The sequence below is a fragment of the Eulemur rufifrons genome, chromosome 20 (genome assembly GCF_041146395.1).
Source record: "Eulemur rufifrons isolate Redbay chromosome 20, OSU_ERuf_1, whole genome shotgun sequence".
NCBI lineage: Eukaryota > Metazoa > Chordata > Mammalia > Primates > Lemuridae > Eulemur > Eulemur rufifrons.
This window is the reverse complement of record NC_091002.1, coordinates 33,474,926-33,492,311: the sequence shown is the minus strand read 5'-3', so window position 1 is coordinate 33,492,311 and position 17,386 is coordinate 33,474,926. Positions and strand designations below refer to the sequence as shown.

Genomic DNA, 17,386 nt, shown 5'->3' with positions numbered 1-17,386 from the left:
ACTTCCCTGTCTATCCATCCATCCACTCATTCACCAGCCTCCACCATCCCCTGGAGTGATGTTTAGTTGGCGCTAACAGTGTACCTTCTGGGTGGATGGGGAGGCGGTTCTTCTCCCTTCTTTATACTGGGTTGTTTTGCTTGAATGTTTTTATAATGCACATTTATCCTATTTGTTTGTTTGTTTGTTTGTTTGTTTGTTTTTTTACTTGTTTTTTTTTTTTTTAATTTCATCTTGTTATGGGGGATACAGAATTGCAGGTTACATACGTTGCTCCTGTACCGCCTTTCCCCCCAAGTCAGAGCTCCAGGCGTGTCTGTTCCCCAGGTCGTGTGCATTGCACCCATCATGAGGTATATATCCCTCCCTTCCCCACCCCCCTCTTCCCGAGTCAGCACCTTCAAGTGTTACCACTCCCCAAACGGTGCGCAATGCACTCATTGTGTAGGCATACCCCCATCCCCTCCCCCACCCCCCACCTCAGTCTGATATCCAATTGGTGTCGTTCCCAGATTTGTATTTAGGTGATGATCAGGGAAACCAATTTTCTGGTGAGTACATGTGATGCTTGTTTTTCCATTCTTGGGATACTTCACTTAATATAATGGGTTCCAACTCTCTCCAGGAGAACCATTGAGATGTCGTATCTTCATCATTCCTTATAGCTGAGTAATATTCCATGGTATACATATACCACAGCTTACTAATCCAATCATGTATTGATGGGCATTTGGGTTGTTTCCACATCTTTGCTATTGTGAATTGTGCTGCTATAAACATTTGGGTACATGTGCCTTTGTTACAGAATGACCTTTTTTCCTTTGGGTATATGCCCAGTAATGGGATTGCTGGGTCAAATGGCAGGTCTACTTGAATCTGTTTAAGATACCTCCATAATGCTTTCCACAGGGGTTGCACTAGTTTGCAGTCCCACCAGCAGTGTATTAGTGTTCCTGTCTCTCCACACCCACGCCAACATGTGTTGTTTTGGGTTTTTTTGATAAAGGCCATTCTCATTGGAGTTAAGTGATATCTCATTGAATAATACACATTTATCCTATTTGTAATGAAAATAAAGTCATTTTTATAAAAGAGAAAACTTCCTTCTTAGATGAGACCAATTTTTGAAACGATGGAGGAGTCAGGTAAATGAAGCCTTTTACATACACTGTACATTATGGCAATGACGGAGGTACTAACATCTCAATCTGATGCACCACACTTGGAAGCCAAGCATGACACTGTCAATTACGCAGACACACAATTTAAATAGAGTTAGCACCTTATACTACTTGGCTAGGTTAAATTATACCAAAAGGCCTAATGAGTTGCTCCAGTAACAGCTTTCTCCTTACTCCCTGGACCACTGCTGTCTCCTTGGCAGTCACTCTCCCTATTCCAATTCATCCTACTCAACACAGCAGGTTAACACCCTAAAAAAGGGCTTCACTCAAAAGCGTATCGTGGCTCCCCAGTGTCCAACATTCAAGGCCCTCCATAAGTGGGGCATCACCTGTTGGGTAACCTGGCATCTTAACTAGTCCTCCTCAGGTAGAAAACACCCATTCTAGGTAGGAGCCTAGGTGTTTAAACTCAAACCACGTGAATATTGTATCTTGCTATGTGACCAGGGATGGACTTTGAAAAGCCAGAAGAACAAAATTAGCAGAGTAGTTAATATTTATTCATTAGGTCTTAAAATATCTTATTGAGATAAGGGGTACGTAATCTGAATCCCACTATACAGAAGGGGAAACTGAGCCACAGAATTCATTATTTGTCTACCACCCCCCGCAACCAAATCATAAAATTGAAACACAATAGTTTGTTAGTGGATGAGAATTAGAACTCAAAATAATGAATTCTATCAAATAATTCCTGTTTTGTATTTGCATTTCTTCTTCCGAAAAAATAACAATGCCAGAATGGCATATTTTAAATATTTTGGCACCAGGTATTAACAGAAAGCAACTTCTATACCTCTTTACTCTGTTTAAGTCATAACTGAGAGTTGTATTATTTTTATATTTAAATAAAGATATAGGCAATGACCATACCACGATGGGTACAGAGACAAGATTGGTGACTTATTTTACCAAAAGAGCTGAACAAAGTGGAAGGCCTATTAAGACAGTGATATATTCAAGCAACATATAGCATTAAGAAAGTGCAGACAATTGTGAAGATTCCAGGAGCATACCTCCATACAGCTAATTTTAGAAGTCCCTGTTTCATATCTTATACATATACTGAAATCATCCAAGGAAGCTGAGCTAAATTTTCTTTCCAATGCTCAGATCAACTTGGAGAACAGTCATTATAGCTTCTGATTTCATTGGTGTTGGTGGACAAGTGTGACATCATTTCCCCAGTGGACATGTTGATCTGGGAAAGCGAGGGGGGAACTGGCCTCATCACACACCTAGGGGAGGCTGACAGCTCTGGGCTGGGAAAGTACATGCAACTTGCTCCGTATCCCACGGCCCTGGTGAGCACAGACAATGACAAAGTGATTCACAGTGCAACTATGTGTCCAGTCACTCTGGAAACTCAATGAAAGTGCTGAAATGCATCAGCAAAGTATAGTGTAGTGGGGCCCCGTTCACTGTTCCCAGGTAGGCAGTTTACACAGTATAAATTGGGGGGAAAAAATCACAGATGCTTGGATATACTCAATGACATGAGGGCAATGAAGCAAGTAGGACCCTCCATTTCTTAATGTTCATCCCTTTTCTAGGGTAAGCTGATTGTGTAAAATACCTGACATTTCAAGAAATCTGCTTCTTACCAGCATTCTGTGCGCCCCTGATGCAGCGCAGGCGTATCCCTCTCTTGAGGAAGTAAGCTGTGATTTGAAAGCCATACCCTGTAAAGTGAAAGAGGACATCGAGAGATTATAAGCTTGTCTACCACTGAGTCCTAGGGGCCCAGCCCAGTGCCTGCCATGCAATACACATTCGATAATTATTTAGCAAACAAAAGAATAAAACAATCAATAGAGAGCCTCGCTTCAGAGGAAAGGGTGACCATTACTACCTTGGCTCTTCCAGGAGGCCTGGCCAGAACACCTGGCACAGTTGCTGCTCCATGAAGTGTCTCTGTCACTTCATCTGTAAAATTAAATAAGCGAGGAGGTCTAACACCTAAAAAATAGGGCTTTCAGATGGGATGATTAATTCAGTCTCAGCTTGGGAGTAGATCTTGGCTATCTTCTGATATTCATTACTTATCAGTTCACAAAAATAATCGTTTAATGCCTGTTTGAAGATGGGTATATTTTCCCTGTAAATACATTATTCTAATTCAAGTACAGCAAAGTCTTTATATAGAATGGGATGAAGACAAATACAATATGAGACAAAAAAAATTTTTCTCTGACTCACCAGAATAGCCTAAATGAAAAAGACAGAACAGTAAGTGTTGACAAGAACGCAGGACAACTGGAATTCTTATACACTGCTGGCAGGAGTACACATTGGTACAGCCACTTCGAAAAAATGCTTGAGTATCTAAAGCTGAATTTAAGCATGAATGTATAGTGTTCATAATAGCACTCTTCACAATAGTCTCAAACTGGAACCAATGCAAATACCCATCATATAAGGGGGATACAGTCAAAGAGTAAAATACAACATTGCCTCTAAAAACAAATGAGCTACAACTATAACTACAGGCAACAACAGAAATAAATCTCACAAACATACTGTTAAGTGAAAGAAGCCGCGTCCAAAAGAGTAAATGCCATCTGTGAAAATGGAGACATTATCATTCATCTTATAAGGTGGCAAGAGAATTTCAGATGATTCACGGAAAGTACCAGCATAATTCCTTCCTCTTCCAGCTTCCCTCCAGGTATAAACTACTCTGTTGATGATTTTCCTGAAAAGATCAAGTAAAACTGCTCCTGGTTAATGCACTCAAGTATTCAGTGGAAGAATCAGAAGTGAAAGGCCCACCAGAGCAAAGTGGGAGTCCCCAGCTTCTGATTTTATCTGGGAAACTAGAGGGGCCAAGAGTAGCAAAAAGTGATCTCCAGGACCATGATACCCTCCAAACTCCATGACTATGATTGTTTTTGAAGTAACTTATATAAAGAACACAATTAAAGATGTCTCCACTTTTACATTCAATATCCTTCCAACACTCCTGGAGAAAGATCCAGGACATCAGTGACCACAGACTCAATGCTGTCTACACAAGCTATGGCTCTGACAGCAAAATTGCTTTAGTCACGTGCATTGCGAAATAACAGCGGCATCTATGAGAGGATAATCCCAAGCTTTACTGAGATGAAATATATTTTTTCCTAACAGACTTGCAAATGGATTGCGTTTCAGTCATGTGGCTTCCTTTTGCTTAAAATGTCAAACAAAATATACACACTGTTGGCATTGCTCTGAGTGAGTTAAAACAAATACGTCATTCTTTAGGTCACTGAGAGAGTGGAAGTCACTTACTTCTGCATCTGTTTATTTGTCCTATTGCTGGTGGAGGGGGGCTGTAAGAGAGACGTCCTTAACAATTTGGGACTCACAAAACAGCAAATTTTAAAAGTGATTTTTCAAATAATGATTTATTATATGAGTTTTTCAAAGAACTGAACAACAACAACAAAAAAAACCTATGCAGTTATCTAAGTCACTCTCCTTTTGCCGGTCTATAGCTCTAGGTGATTAAGAGTCAAACGGCATGTTTAAAATTTCAAAAATCTTCTTCCTGTACAAAATCTCCAGCAATAAAATGTTACTATCAGGAAGGGGCTAAATATGAAGTTGACCATGAAAGCTACAGCTCTGAGTTCAGGAAACCTGGTATATGGAGATACCTCTTGAGTGATAACTAAACCCTATTCAGACTGCTAAACAAAGTCTCAATATGACACCTTCGCCTAGAGAAAATGAAAGCAGTATAAGGCAGATTCTAAGTGATTTATTACTGAAATTAATAGAACCAAGTTAATTGAAACATTGCTCCCTATACTTCTCACATCTAGGATAGGATTATGTTAAAAAGGAAGCATTCCTAAACTGGCATTTTGTTATTAGTGGTTCCAATGGAAAACCCGGCCCAACGAGTACCTACAACAGAAATAGCAAGTTTAATATGCAAAAAAGATTTGCACCTGCTTAGTCTAAATTCCACTGGTCACATGAAATTTTACTGTTTAAAGAGAAACTTGGAGAGATTAAACACAAAAGGCATTGTGTCAGTTCTTATGGCAAACTAAATTTGAAATATAAACAGAGAAAATTACTGCTCCTAAACCATACTGAACTAAAATGCTTACAGAGATGTATTTCATTTATTCATAGATAACAGGCAGCAATAAAGAACTACATTCTTATCATTGCTCTTGATGAAATCGACTTCACAGAGTTCAGCAGGCCACTGAGATTCTGCACTTCCCCAGGGCTAAGGCAAAGCTTCATTACTCTCTGAAGCCAAACAGCAATTTGGCAAAGAATCCAGGAGGCCCTTGGCTTTCCCTACTCAGGGCACCAGCTACACTTGTGTTCTAAAAGCAGAAAACTTGAGTCAGTAGGAGATTGGGGGAAAATAAGCAAATGGAAATCATAAAGTGATAACCTTTCCATTTGAAAACTTCCTGATAACGGTATTCCCAGATTAGTAGGCACTTGCAAATAACATTTAAGTATGCCTGTTTTATAGCTGGCTATTGTGGTCTTCTTAAATCTGAGAAGACTGTCTTTAGATACAGGAAGAGAAAGGGGTGAAAGGAAGGATGTCTCTGTAGTGGAAGCATCTTTCCACCAGGAGTCTTCAGGTATGTACATTGCTAGAAATAATTTATATTTCTGAATTGCTTAATGTCATGTGATCGTCCATTACCAACAAGATCCCATCTTCTCCCCTGGCCTCTAAGCTGCCCAAAAAGTTTCCAGTCTCTGTGACACCTTTTCCACTCTGTACTTTGTAAAGAGCTATTGTGCTTCTCTCTACAAACAACCTCCAAAGACACAATGAAGCCCAAAATGATGACTAGTTACCACATTAACTTTCTTCTGGCTCATCTGGTTGTTCACCAAAGAAGATTAAGTCTCTAAGAAAAAAATGAGGTGGAGGTCAGTAATGTTTATGAGAAAAAGAAAGGACAAACCAGAGTTCTGCTACCATTTTATTCCACGGTCTGTCTAAAGTAAACTGCTCCAAAATGCCTTTATTAGAAATTCACAGACTTCATAAATACAAAGGCAAGAATTACAAGGGGGAAAAAAACTCAAATATTAGTTGAACAAATTCCATCCTGGCTTTAGCAAGGCAGTAGATTAGTTTTAAGTAGTACTGTGCTCCAGTGAGTAATGTGTTTTAAGGGAGTGGTCATTTATTTGGGTTGTTATAGTTCATAGTCCCAAGACACTGAGAGCAAATATCCAACACAGAGTTTTTACTGTAAAACTATCCAGCCTCACTTGTTTTCCAGGGGACTCATAGCCAAGGCGACTCGAGCTTCCCCACGGCTGCCAAGGGGAGTCTGTGGCGTGGTGCGTAACAGTGGAAAGCCCTCTCCCACGGCTATTACGGGGGAGCCTGTGAAAATGCTTCCGTGTGGTCTGCTGAGCCATCAGGACAGCTTGGAAGGCGAGCACGGCTTCCTAGTGGGCTCCACCCACCACCTGCGTGGCTCTCCTCCAGCAAAGCTTTCTCCCAAATCACAAGGCAGGCTCAGGAAGATCTACTATCACGTCCCTTGAGACTTCTCTCCCTCGAGATGACTTCTTCATTAGTATCATCACTCACACAATCGTGAAAAATTCCAAACATTCAGAAAAGGAGAAAAATAGTGCCATGAACTCACACCATCTAGATTCAATAATAGTTAATACTTTGCCATATTTCATATACATATTGCTAAACCATTTCAAACTAATTAGACATCATGATACTTTACTCCTAAATATGTAAGCATAGACTCCCAAACAGTAAGGAGATGCTCCTGTATCACCAAAATACTATTATCGCTACTGAGTATGACATTATTACTCAAATAACCAGTCCATATGCAAATTTCTCCAACTCTCCCAAAATGTATATCACTGATTTTCCCTTAAACTAGGAGTCAACCAAATATTACAGGTTTTAAGAGATATATTCTCTTACATCTCCTTTAATCTGAAATAATTTCTCTCTCCCTTTTTTTTTTTAAAATAACTCAACTTTTAAAGAGAGAATCACCCTCATTCTGAATTTGAACTATTTTTTTTTTTTTTTTGGAGACAGAGTCTCACTCTGTTGCCCAGGCTAGAGTGAGTGCCGTGGCGTCAGCCTAGCTCACAGCAACCTCAAACTCCTGAGCTCAAGCGATCCTCCTGTCTCAGCCTCCCGAGTAGCTGGGACTACAGGCATGCGCCACCATGCCCGGCTAATTTTTTCTATATATATTTTTAGCTGTCCATATAATTTCTTTCTATTTTTAGTAGAGGTGGGGTCTCGCTCTTGCTCAGGCTGGTCTCGAACTCCTGAGCTCAAACGATCCACCCACCTCGGCCTCCCAGAGTGCTAGGATTACAGGCGTGAGCCACCGCGCCCGGCCTGAATTTGAACTATTTAAAAAAAAATCTCAGTTGCCTAAATACAAATTTTCAACCTGGATGCTCCTTTAGAACACCAGTCATTTATTAATTTTGACTTCTCCTTTAACTGCTATAGGAAACCACAAATTCAAACTAAAGCTATAATTACAATTCAAAGCCTGGAACACAGGTGATTTGAAGATTTAGTCCCAAAGATAATTTCAAAGAAATCAAATCTTAAACTTGTTGATGCTTAAAAATTTGCAAAGGTAAGCTACTTAACTAGGTTGGATAGTGGTCTCATATTTGCTTTAAGAAAGAACACTTGGCCGCAGTCAGAATACTATGTGCTACACTGGCAGTAGCTCTGTACTGCATGCCAGTTCAGATATGTGACTGTGTCCAGTCTGAAGTCATGAGTCAGTGCTCATTCTCCATTCAAAGACTTGATTGCAATTTAATAAGAGGACAGGAAGAAAGAGGCTGATATCTACCAAGTACTGACAATGTCTTGGGTGGTAGACTAGACCGGGTATACACAACATATATAAAAGGTGGAGAACATGTGTGTTTTAAAGCTATTTCACATTTAGGAAAAATGAAGTTATAATTCACAGCATCCATTCAGAAAGTTATACCTGTCCTTATCAGAAGGCCTAGGGTAGAAAGGATAGAGAAATCATGAAGTTTGACACTGTCACTTAAAACATAAAGACTAAGTATAAGACAGAGCCTTTGGAGAGCTTAATGGGGCCCTTTGAAACATGTTTGAGGCCCAAGTGTGACCTTTGCTATTGCTGGTGGTGGGTGGAGTTGGAGAGAGGGGTTATTCTGTGGGAACCAAAAACCAAGAATCCTGTCATAAGTTTAAGAATACACACACACAGGATCCTAGTCTAAGACCACAACTGGGAAACAATTTGGGTGGGTAAGTGGAATATTTGGTCCTGGGCTAAAAATTTCACTTATTACCCAAGACATTTAGAGACTCCAAAAAGGTTCCCTTGAGATAACATTTCATGTCCCTAAATAAGGACAGTACTAGACTCTGAGTCACAATAAAGCTATGTCTATTTGATGCCAAAACAAATGGGGCAAACTGGTTAGTTCCATGAAAAAAAAAAATACAACTGTGAATAAGATAATTATTTGAGGCCAAATTTATTTAGAAAAGACAAATTTTCTACCTGTTACCCTATTGACTTTGTAGGTAATACCAAAGGACACATATGCTATTAATTTTATTATCTATGGGATCCATCAGAGATTGTTAACATTGAATGAGAAAGCTTCTCAGGGCAGACAAAAATTATAATAAAACAAATTGAGCAATTATCACTTCCGATTTCTTCCCCATACTGCTTTCCCACTTTTTTGTTTATAAAAATACGCCTTTAACATTAAATATGAAAACCATGTTTAGATAATATGCAAGCACAGATGAAATGATATTCAAAACTATGGTTCCCACAATCATAACTCTGCCAGACCATGCATAATGACAAAAATGATATAACACTGTATACTTATAAAACTCAAAGTTCTCTGCAAAATCCTTCACTCATCTTTAAATAACTATACATAAAAGAAACATAGATTTTTAATAAGCCCTCTAAATGAGGTAGCTAGTTGTTTGAACTGCTAACTGTTCAAGCAGGCCCCTCCGCTACAGATTTCAAATTTCCTGTGCCCATGGAGGAATGCCAGAGGAAACATACCCTCTGTGGCCTCCCTGTGCTACCAGGGGGTCCACTCTAACTCTGAGATTCTATGACCATGTGCAGTGAGAGAAAGAGTTTGTGAAGCACTGGACTATTCTAACAGGATCATGGAATCACAGCGACAAGAAACAACCTTATAAGTCATCTAGTTCACTTCCCACTGGTCAGCCAGGGCCATATTTAAACCATCTTTTAAAAACAATGCCAAAATACCAAGTAAGAACAACCATACCAACCTATGTGCAACTCAATTCGTCCTTTACTGCTTGAATCGAGGTTGCAAACTTAACACCTAAAGGTAAGACAGGTAACAGGAAAAGGGCTGGGTTCTAACTGGAAAACTGGAAGGAGCTCATGGCTTAGTATAAAGGGGACAATAGCAATTCAACTCCAGCCATCAGCTGCCATCAGACACTAGGGCACAGGGGTTCTAGAAACGCTGGAAATCCAAATTTTTATGTGAAATCTCCCCAAATTTTAACTTTGCAATAAATATGAACTTTTAAAATACACTGTGCAGTCCAAATAAAATGTTTTTGAGGGCCGATGGAGCTTTGTGCTGCCAGTTTGCAATCTCTAATCTCACACTTCAGTTAGCTCATTTTCTTGTATTTTCAGCAGAGCTGAAGGAAAGCTGGCCACTACCAAATGCTTGAAGACAGGTATTCAGTTTCAATTTAGTCATTTATTCTAAGCTCAATAAACCCAGGTCCTTAACCTCACTACATAGGGCATGTTTTCCTACATTTAAATCGTCTTTCTGACTCTTTTAAGTCCTGACATTAAAGATATTCAGTTAAGGGTTTGACTCCATATGGGAGAAAATGGAAAAAATTATACAATTTTAGAAGTCATTAACTGTATGAATGTGTGGGATCTGTATTTAAAAAAATCACAAAGCTTCCATTAACTGAAAAGATTTGAAAAGACTGAGTAACATACCATGTTCTCAGCTGGAAGGCCTAACCACCATAAAGACGTGAATTGTTCCCACATTTATATATTTAACAAATATGTACTAAGTGCCTATTGTATACTAGGTAATTCCATTCAAAATCACAATGAGATTGTTATTGTTTGTGTGTGTAAAGGGAGGAGGCAATTTGGAAGTTGCCAAAAATAATCCTGCAGTTAAATCTACAAGAATAAACAAGAAAGAACAGTTAAGAAAAAAAAAATGAAAAATTTTTTTTTCTAATTAAAAGTAATGTAGACTTAATGTATTTAAAAAAAATCTGGACAAAACCAAAAAAGTGTAAAGAGAAAATTAATCATCAATAATTTGACCACCCAGAAACACTTTGTCACTCTGACTTTTGATATCTTCCAGATCTTTTCTCAAGATATATAATTTATCTTATTTCTTGCCACAGAAATGGAGTCATGATGTTTTATAACCTGATTTTCAAAAAAAACTCACTGTTATAGACTTTGTGTATGGTATCAGTTAGAAATCCATTTTTATTCCTTCTCAAGTGAATAATGAATATTCAAGAGAGGGTCCCCCCCTGATCCCCAAGGCCAGTTCTGTCAGACACAGGCTTCCCTGAGTTACTTCACTGACTTATTAGTCAATATACACTGAGTTAATTACCTGAGCTTTATTTTATAATAAATCTTAGTCTAGTAGGGCAATTTCCTCTCCTGACTCCCAACACTATTTTTCTTCTTCATCAGGGGTACTAGGCGCTATTCCTGGCTCTTTTCCTTTTCATTTAACTTGTCAAGTTGCATGAAAAACCCTATTGGGAATTGGATTAGAAAGACCTTGAATCTATGGATCAATTTGGAAAAAACATCTTTATGATAATGAGACTTCCTATACATTTAACATGTTATTAAATAAATCTCCCAATTATTTTTAAGGACTTCTTTAATGTTAAAAAAAGTTTTTTAAATTGGTGCCACTATAAATGTTATCTGGTAAAAATTACATTTTCAAACTGCTGTTGCAACTGACTTCCATATGTTGTCAGCTGAAAAGCCTATTAAACTCTCTCATTAATTTGTATGTATTTAAGGTGTACAACATGATGATTTGATATATGTATACATTGAAGTGATTACCACAATCAAGCTAATTAACACATCCATCACCTCATATACTTACCTTTTTTTTTTCTTTCTGTAGTGAGGACACTTAAAGATCTACTCTCTTAGCCTATCTCAATTATACAATAGGGTATTATTAACTATAATCATCACACTGTACATTAGATTCCCCAGAACTTATTTATCTTATAACTGAAAGTTTGGACCCTTTGACCAACATCTCCCCTTCCTTCCCCCGCCTCCCCTTCTCCTACCCAGCCTCCATCGCATTCCCTGCCCCTGGCAACCACATTCTACTCTCTGCTTCTGGAAGTTAAGACTTTTCTAGATTCCATATATAAGTAAGATCACACAGTATTTGTCTTTCTGTGTCTGGCTTCTTTCACTTAGCATGATATCCTTCAGGTTCACCCATGTTGTCAATGACAGGATTTCACTCTTTTTTATGGCTGAATAATGTTCCACCGTATACACAGAGCACATTTTCTTTATCCATTTATCCACGCAAGAACACTTAGATGATTCCATATCTTGGCTATTGTAAATCATGCTGTAATGAGCATAGTAGTGCAGGTATCTCTTTAATATGCTGATTTCATTTCCTTTGGATATATACCCAGAAGTAGGATTGCTGGATTGTAAGGCAGTTCTATTTTCAATTTTATGAAGAATCTCCATACTGTTTTCCATGATGGGTGAACGAATTTACATTCCCATCGATAGTATACAAGTGTTCCCTTCTCCACACTTATCTCTGTCTTTTTGATAACAGCCATCCTAACAAGCATGAGGTGATATCTCACTGTGGTCTTGATTTGCATTTCACTGATGCCTAATGATATCAAGGCACCTTTTCACATACCTGTTGGCCATTTATATATCTTCTTTGAAAAATTGTTGATTCAGGTCATTTGCCCATTTTTTAATTGGGTTATTTGGGTTTTTGTTGTTTGTTTTTTGCTACTGAGTTATGTGAGTTCCTTATATATTTTGGATATTAACCGCTTATCAGATACATGGGTTTGCAAATATTTCTCTCCTTCAGTAGGTTACCTTTTCATTTTGCTGACTGTTTTCTTTGCTATGCAGAAATGTTTTAGTCTGAGGTAGTCCTATCTTGTTTATTTTTATTTTTGCCGTCAGTCCATTTGGGGTCATATCCAAAAAATTAATTGCCAAGACCAATGTCAAGGAGCTTTTTCCCTATGTTTTCTGCTAGGAGTTTTATGGTTTCAGGTCTTAACATTTAAGTCTTATATACATTTCTAGTTAATTTTGGTGAATGGTGTAAGAGTCCAATTTCATTCTTTTGCGTGTGAATGAATATCCAGTTTTCTCAGCACCACTTATTAAAGAGACCACAGGATACTTTCTCCATTGTGTATTCTTGGTGCCCTTGTCAAAGATTAGTTGACCGTATGTACATGAGTTTATTTCTGGGCTCTCTATTCTTTCTATTGGTCTATGTGTCTATTTTTATGCCAGTAACATACTGTTTTGATTACCCATAGCTTTGTTATTAATTCTAATAATTAGTATGTATATTTCCTTTAGGCTTTTCTACATATACAATCATATGATTTACCGAAAGAGAGACTTTTATTTCTAATTTTCTTCACCTGTATTTTTTTTTTTTTCCTGTCTTACTGTTTGTGCTGAGAACTCTACTAGAGTGCTGAATATTGTTTCTGATAGGTATCTTTTGGTACTCCTGATTATAAAGGGAATACTTAATGTTTGGCCACTGAAAATAATATTTGCTGTAGGCTTTCTGTAGACACAATCCTAAGTTTCTAAGAATTTTTATCATGAATGGTGGTTGCTTTTTTTGTACCTAGTGCAACTGTTATATTCATTATTCTTTAAATTATTAATGTTGTAAATGCTACTAACAGGCTTCCTAATGCTGAACCAACTTTGCATGATGTCATGATTCTGTTTTCTACATTGCCAAATTTGCTAATATTTAGTTTGAGATTTCTGCTTTTATGTTTGAGTGAGATTGACTTGTAATTTTCTTCTATTTTCCTGGTTTTTAGTGTCAAGCTATACTCACCTCATAAAATGAGTTGGCGAAGTTAATACTTATTCAAGTATATAAAATTAGAACTACCTGGTTCTTAAATTTTTGTGAGCATTAGTCTGGTAAAATATCTGGACCTAGTGCACTTTCTTTTTAAAGCAGTGGTTCAAATTCTTTAATAGGGTCTATGGTAATTTATATTTTTCTATGAATTTTTCATTTCACATTAAGTTTTCAAATTTATTAGCATGCAGTTTTTTCATTATTACAATTTCCATTGACAATTATATCTTTCTTCTTTTTCATTATTAATTTCTCTTCAGCTTTTATATCCCATTAATCTTTTTTGATCATTTTTTTTCTTGATATTTCAAAAAACAAAGTTTTGGCTTTAAAAAATCCTTTCTACTATATATTTTCTATATGATTAATTTCATTATATTCTTTTATTTCCCTCTCTTTTCTTTGGGTTTATTCTTTCGTTCTTTATGTATCTTAAGTTAGATGCTTAACTCATTCCTTTTCAGCCTTCTTCTTTTTTAATAGAAGCATTTTAAGGCTAAAAATTGTCCCATGTAGGTATGTCCTATAAGTTCTGGAAAGTAGTCTTCTAATTATCACTCAGTTTTAAATATTTTCTAATTTTAATTAAAGTTTCCTTTTTGACTCATTGTATACAAATACACATTTTAATTCCCAAAAGTACTCCTTTATTATTAATTTTTGAGTTAATTTTATTATGGTCAGAGAAGGTAATCTCTATATATGATCATATTCTTTGAAATCTGTTGAGGCTTAACAGCCTAATGTGGTCTAGTTTCCTAAACATACTCTGTATGTTTGATAAAAATGGGAAATCTTTGGTTATTGAGTTCAATGTTCAAAATATGTCCATTGGTTCAAGTTTAATTCATTCAAATCTTCTATATCCTTTTTATCTGTTTATTCAATTAATTAATAAGAAGGGTGGGTTTAAACTTTCCCTTTATGGTAGTAAATTTATCAATTTCTCTTTAGTACTGTCCATTTTACATGGCATTTTTAGAAACTGTATTATGTGCATATAGGTTTAGAATTATTATGTGTTCAATAAATTGAACCTTTCATGAATATTCAGCAATCTTTTTTTTATCTTTAGTAATGTTCTTTGCCTTAAAGGTTATTTTATTTGATACTAATATTTCTGCTCCAGATTGCTTTTCAGAAGTAGTTGTCTGGTATATACTTTTCCTTCCTTTCAATTTTGACTTTTCTAAGGTTTTATGTTTTAGGAATATATCTTATAAATAGTATATGCATGAATCAAACCTTTAAAAATCTTACAATATTTGATTGTGTGATTAATATCTAGCATTTCTTTTGTGTTATTTTATTTTTCAAAAATCCCTTAAAATTTTCTAAATTAATTCTAAACATGTTAAAGATCAGGAAAGTTTACATCAACATATGAATTTTCAGTTTCTCTTGGAAAAAAATCAGACTATGTATATTCTCACATGGCACAGAGTGGCTGAAATTGGTAGAATTTACTACAAACTGTTAAAGCAAAATAAGCAAGAGACCATTAGCCTGAGGTTGTTTCTGTACTAAGAACCCTTACTCAGACAAACTGAAACTTAAAGGCATTCCTTGTGGCTGATTAATGTTGAATGGAGCTTCAGCTAATCATAGATAGCCAGCCAACTAGCCAATTTGTTATGTAACTAGGGGCCTCCCATCAAATAAGGCAAAAGCCTAGCTGTAGCCAATCAAGCACTTTCTTTAATTTGCTTCTGTGGTTCAGCCTATAAAAGCCCACTGTACGCACTACTAGGGCAGAGCTCCCGAACCTCTTCTGGTTTTGAGTGTTGCCCGATTTATGAATTGTTCTTTGCTCAGATAAACTCTGCTCAATTTAGTTTATTTAGTTTTTCCTTTAACAAAGCCAAGCGGGAGAAGGCAAGGATCACCGGTAGTTGTAGGACTAACGAGAAAGGGACACGTCCAAGGGACATTTTTGAGACAGAATCAGAGACAGGCTTGATTGTCAACTAAACATATGCAGGGAGACAAGATTACGATGACACTTTTTCCAGCTTTGTTGACTAGGTGAATGGTAGCTTGGTAGGAAACAGAGAGTGTGGGGAGAGTTAGTAAGATGATAAACCAAGCTTTAGAGAGAAGGATCAATGAGATCTCCGGGTGAAGCTGTCTGGAAAGCAAACAGAAATAAGTCATAGAGTTCAGGGGAGAAGTCAGCACTGGAGATATACTGTGGCAACTCTGGCCAAAAGGTAGAAAGGTCCATGGCAGAGCATGTCAACTGGAAACCAAAAGGGCGAGGACAGAACCAAGGCTTGAGGGCCAGCAGTGAACGAGGAGCCCACAAGTAGTTGTCAGACCAGGAGGAGGAGAACCAAAACAGTGAAGTCTTGGGAAAGAGTTTGAAGATCAAATGCCAGAGAGCATTAGTGACAGCAGAAATAGAACTAAATACTGAGCTGGCAATTCAGAGGTGATTGGTAGCATTTTTGAGGTAGCTTCAGGGTAGAAGAATGAATGAGAGTAAAGGCCAACATCTGTTCCAGGAACTTTACGAAAATGAGAAGCAGAAAAAAACACAGGGGCTTCAGGGAAACCATTAAACTAGGGGAAGATCACTGTGTGTTTCTTTCATGCCACACTCCTGTTTTCACTTTGTAGTCCTGTGCTTGCTTGCTTTCTCCTCTGATGTTTATGTAGTCCGTTTTTTGTTCTACATTTTCTATTCAGTGTTTGTCTATAATAAACAGCCCTCTTAATTTTGTCACGGTCATTTGGGATTTCTATCCCATTTTACAAGGTGCTGGGTCTTTAGCCCATTTTTGATACGTTCACTCAAGTCATGGATGAAAACACTAAGTATTTCCAAAGTTTATCATCTCTTCTACTTCTTCTTCCACTTATTAAATAAACTGCTATGACGTTCAAACAACATCTACTAGCCTAGAGCCTCTGCAATTCCCAATCATGAGTCTACTGCCCATCTCTCAATCACCTGGGGGATTTAAATCTCTAAGGCTGGGGAGTCTTTTCCAACTATATAGAGTCCTGTATCTCCAGGCCCCAAGAATCTGATGGAGACCTGGGGTGTGCGCCAGAGAACTGCATTCTTTTTAAAGAGCTCCAGAGAACTCTGATGCACAGTCAGGTGTGGAAGTCATTGCTCTAAATCTTATTTTCTTGATTTACTAGGACGTTACAAAGAAATTAGTAGGAAGAGTCTTTTTAGAGTAATGGTGGTGCTCTACAGAGTTCTCAGAAGACAAAAACAAAATGTTAAGTTCTGTCAGCCAATATAAGAAAGAAATTACACACAAACAGGCCTTCAAGCAGTAGTGCTATAGCAACAGTGAAGAAGCTAATTTCTAATGCACTCAAGGCCCAGGCTACCAATGCAATTTACGAGATGCCAATGCATATTAGCTCAATTATTATCACACCTCTGGAGGATTTCAAAGAACCGGTGTCATTGCCTTCTTTGTTTTGTTTTGTTTTTTTTTAAATTGCCTGCAGATCTACCTTCTCTCTCTCTCTCTCTCTCACACACACACACACACACACACTACATATGTGCTTTTTATTTTTATCTTTTACAAGTCCTTAAGAGTTCGCATAAAATGTATGTCATGTTGATATGTAAACCTTAAAATGGCAGATATGCAATAACTTATGATCTTAATTAGGATGCTAAATCAGATCTCATATAGACTCAGCTTAAAAAAAGAAACTAAATATGTATGCTAAAATTCAGCTTTTATTCCAAAACACTACTCGATAGTCTTATCTTAATTGCAAAGTGTCAGAAGAATATGTAAAGGGTTCTTTTTAATTTTGTTTTGCTTAAATCGTATTTACTGGTAATATAAATACCAAATGAAAAAAATCTAAAATACTAATTATTAATTTTTAAGTATCGTCAAACAGAAACTCCATTTTCACAGTAATACACATTGTTAGCATGAAATTAGGAGAGAGACAACCAAAAATTGTGTGCTACCAGATGAGGTATAATAGAAAATACACCCCACCTACTGTGA

The 17,386-nt window shown here is 37.2% G+C and overlaps 1 protein-coding gene across 1 annotated transcript in view; it reads right to left on the bottom strand.

Moving 5' to 3' along the window:
* Positions 1 to 17,386, bottom strand: part of SLX4IP (SLX4 interacting protein) — a 183,677-nt gene that overhangs the window by 26,442 nt on the left and 139,849 nt on the right. Inside the window, 1 exon segment of the mRNA XM_069495770.1 lies at positions 2,789 to 2,866. Within this exon segment, the coding sequence (XP_069351871.1) occupies positions 2,789 to 2,866 (78 nt within the window).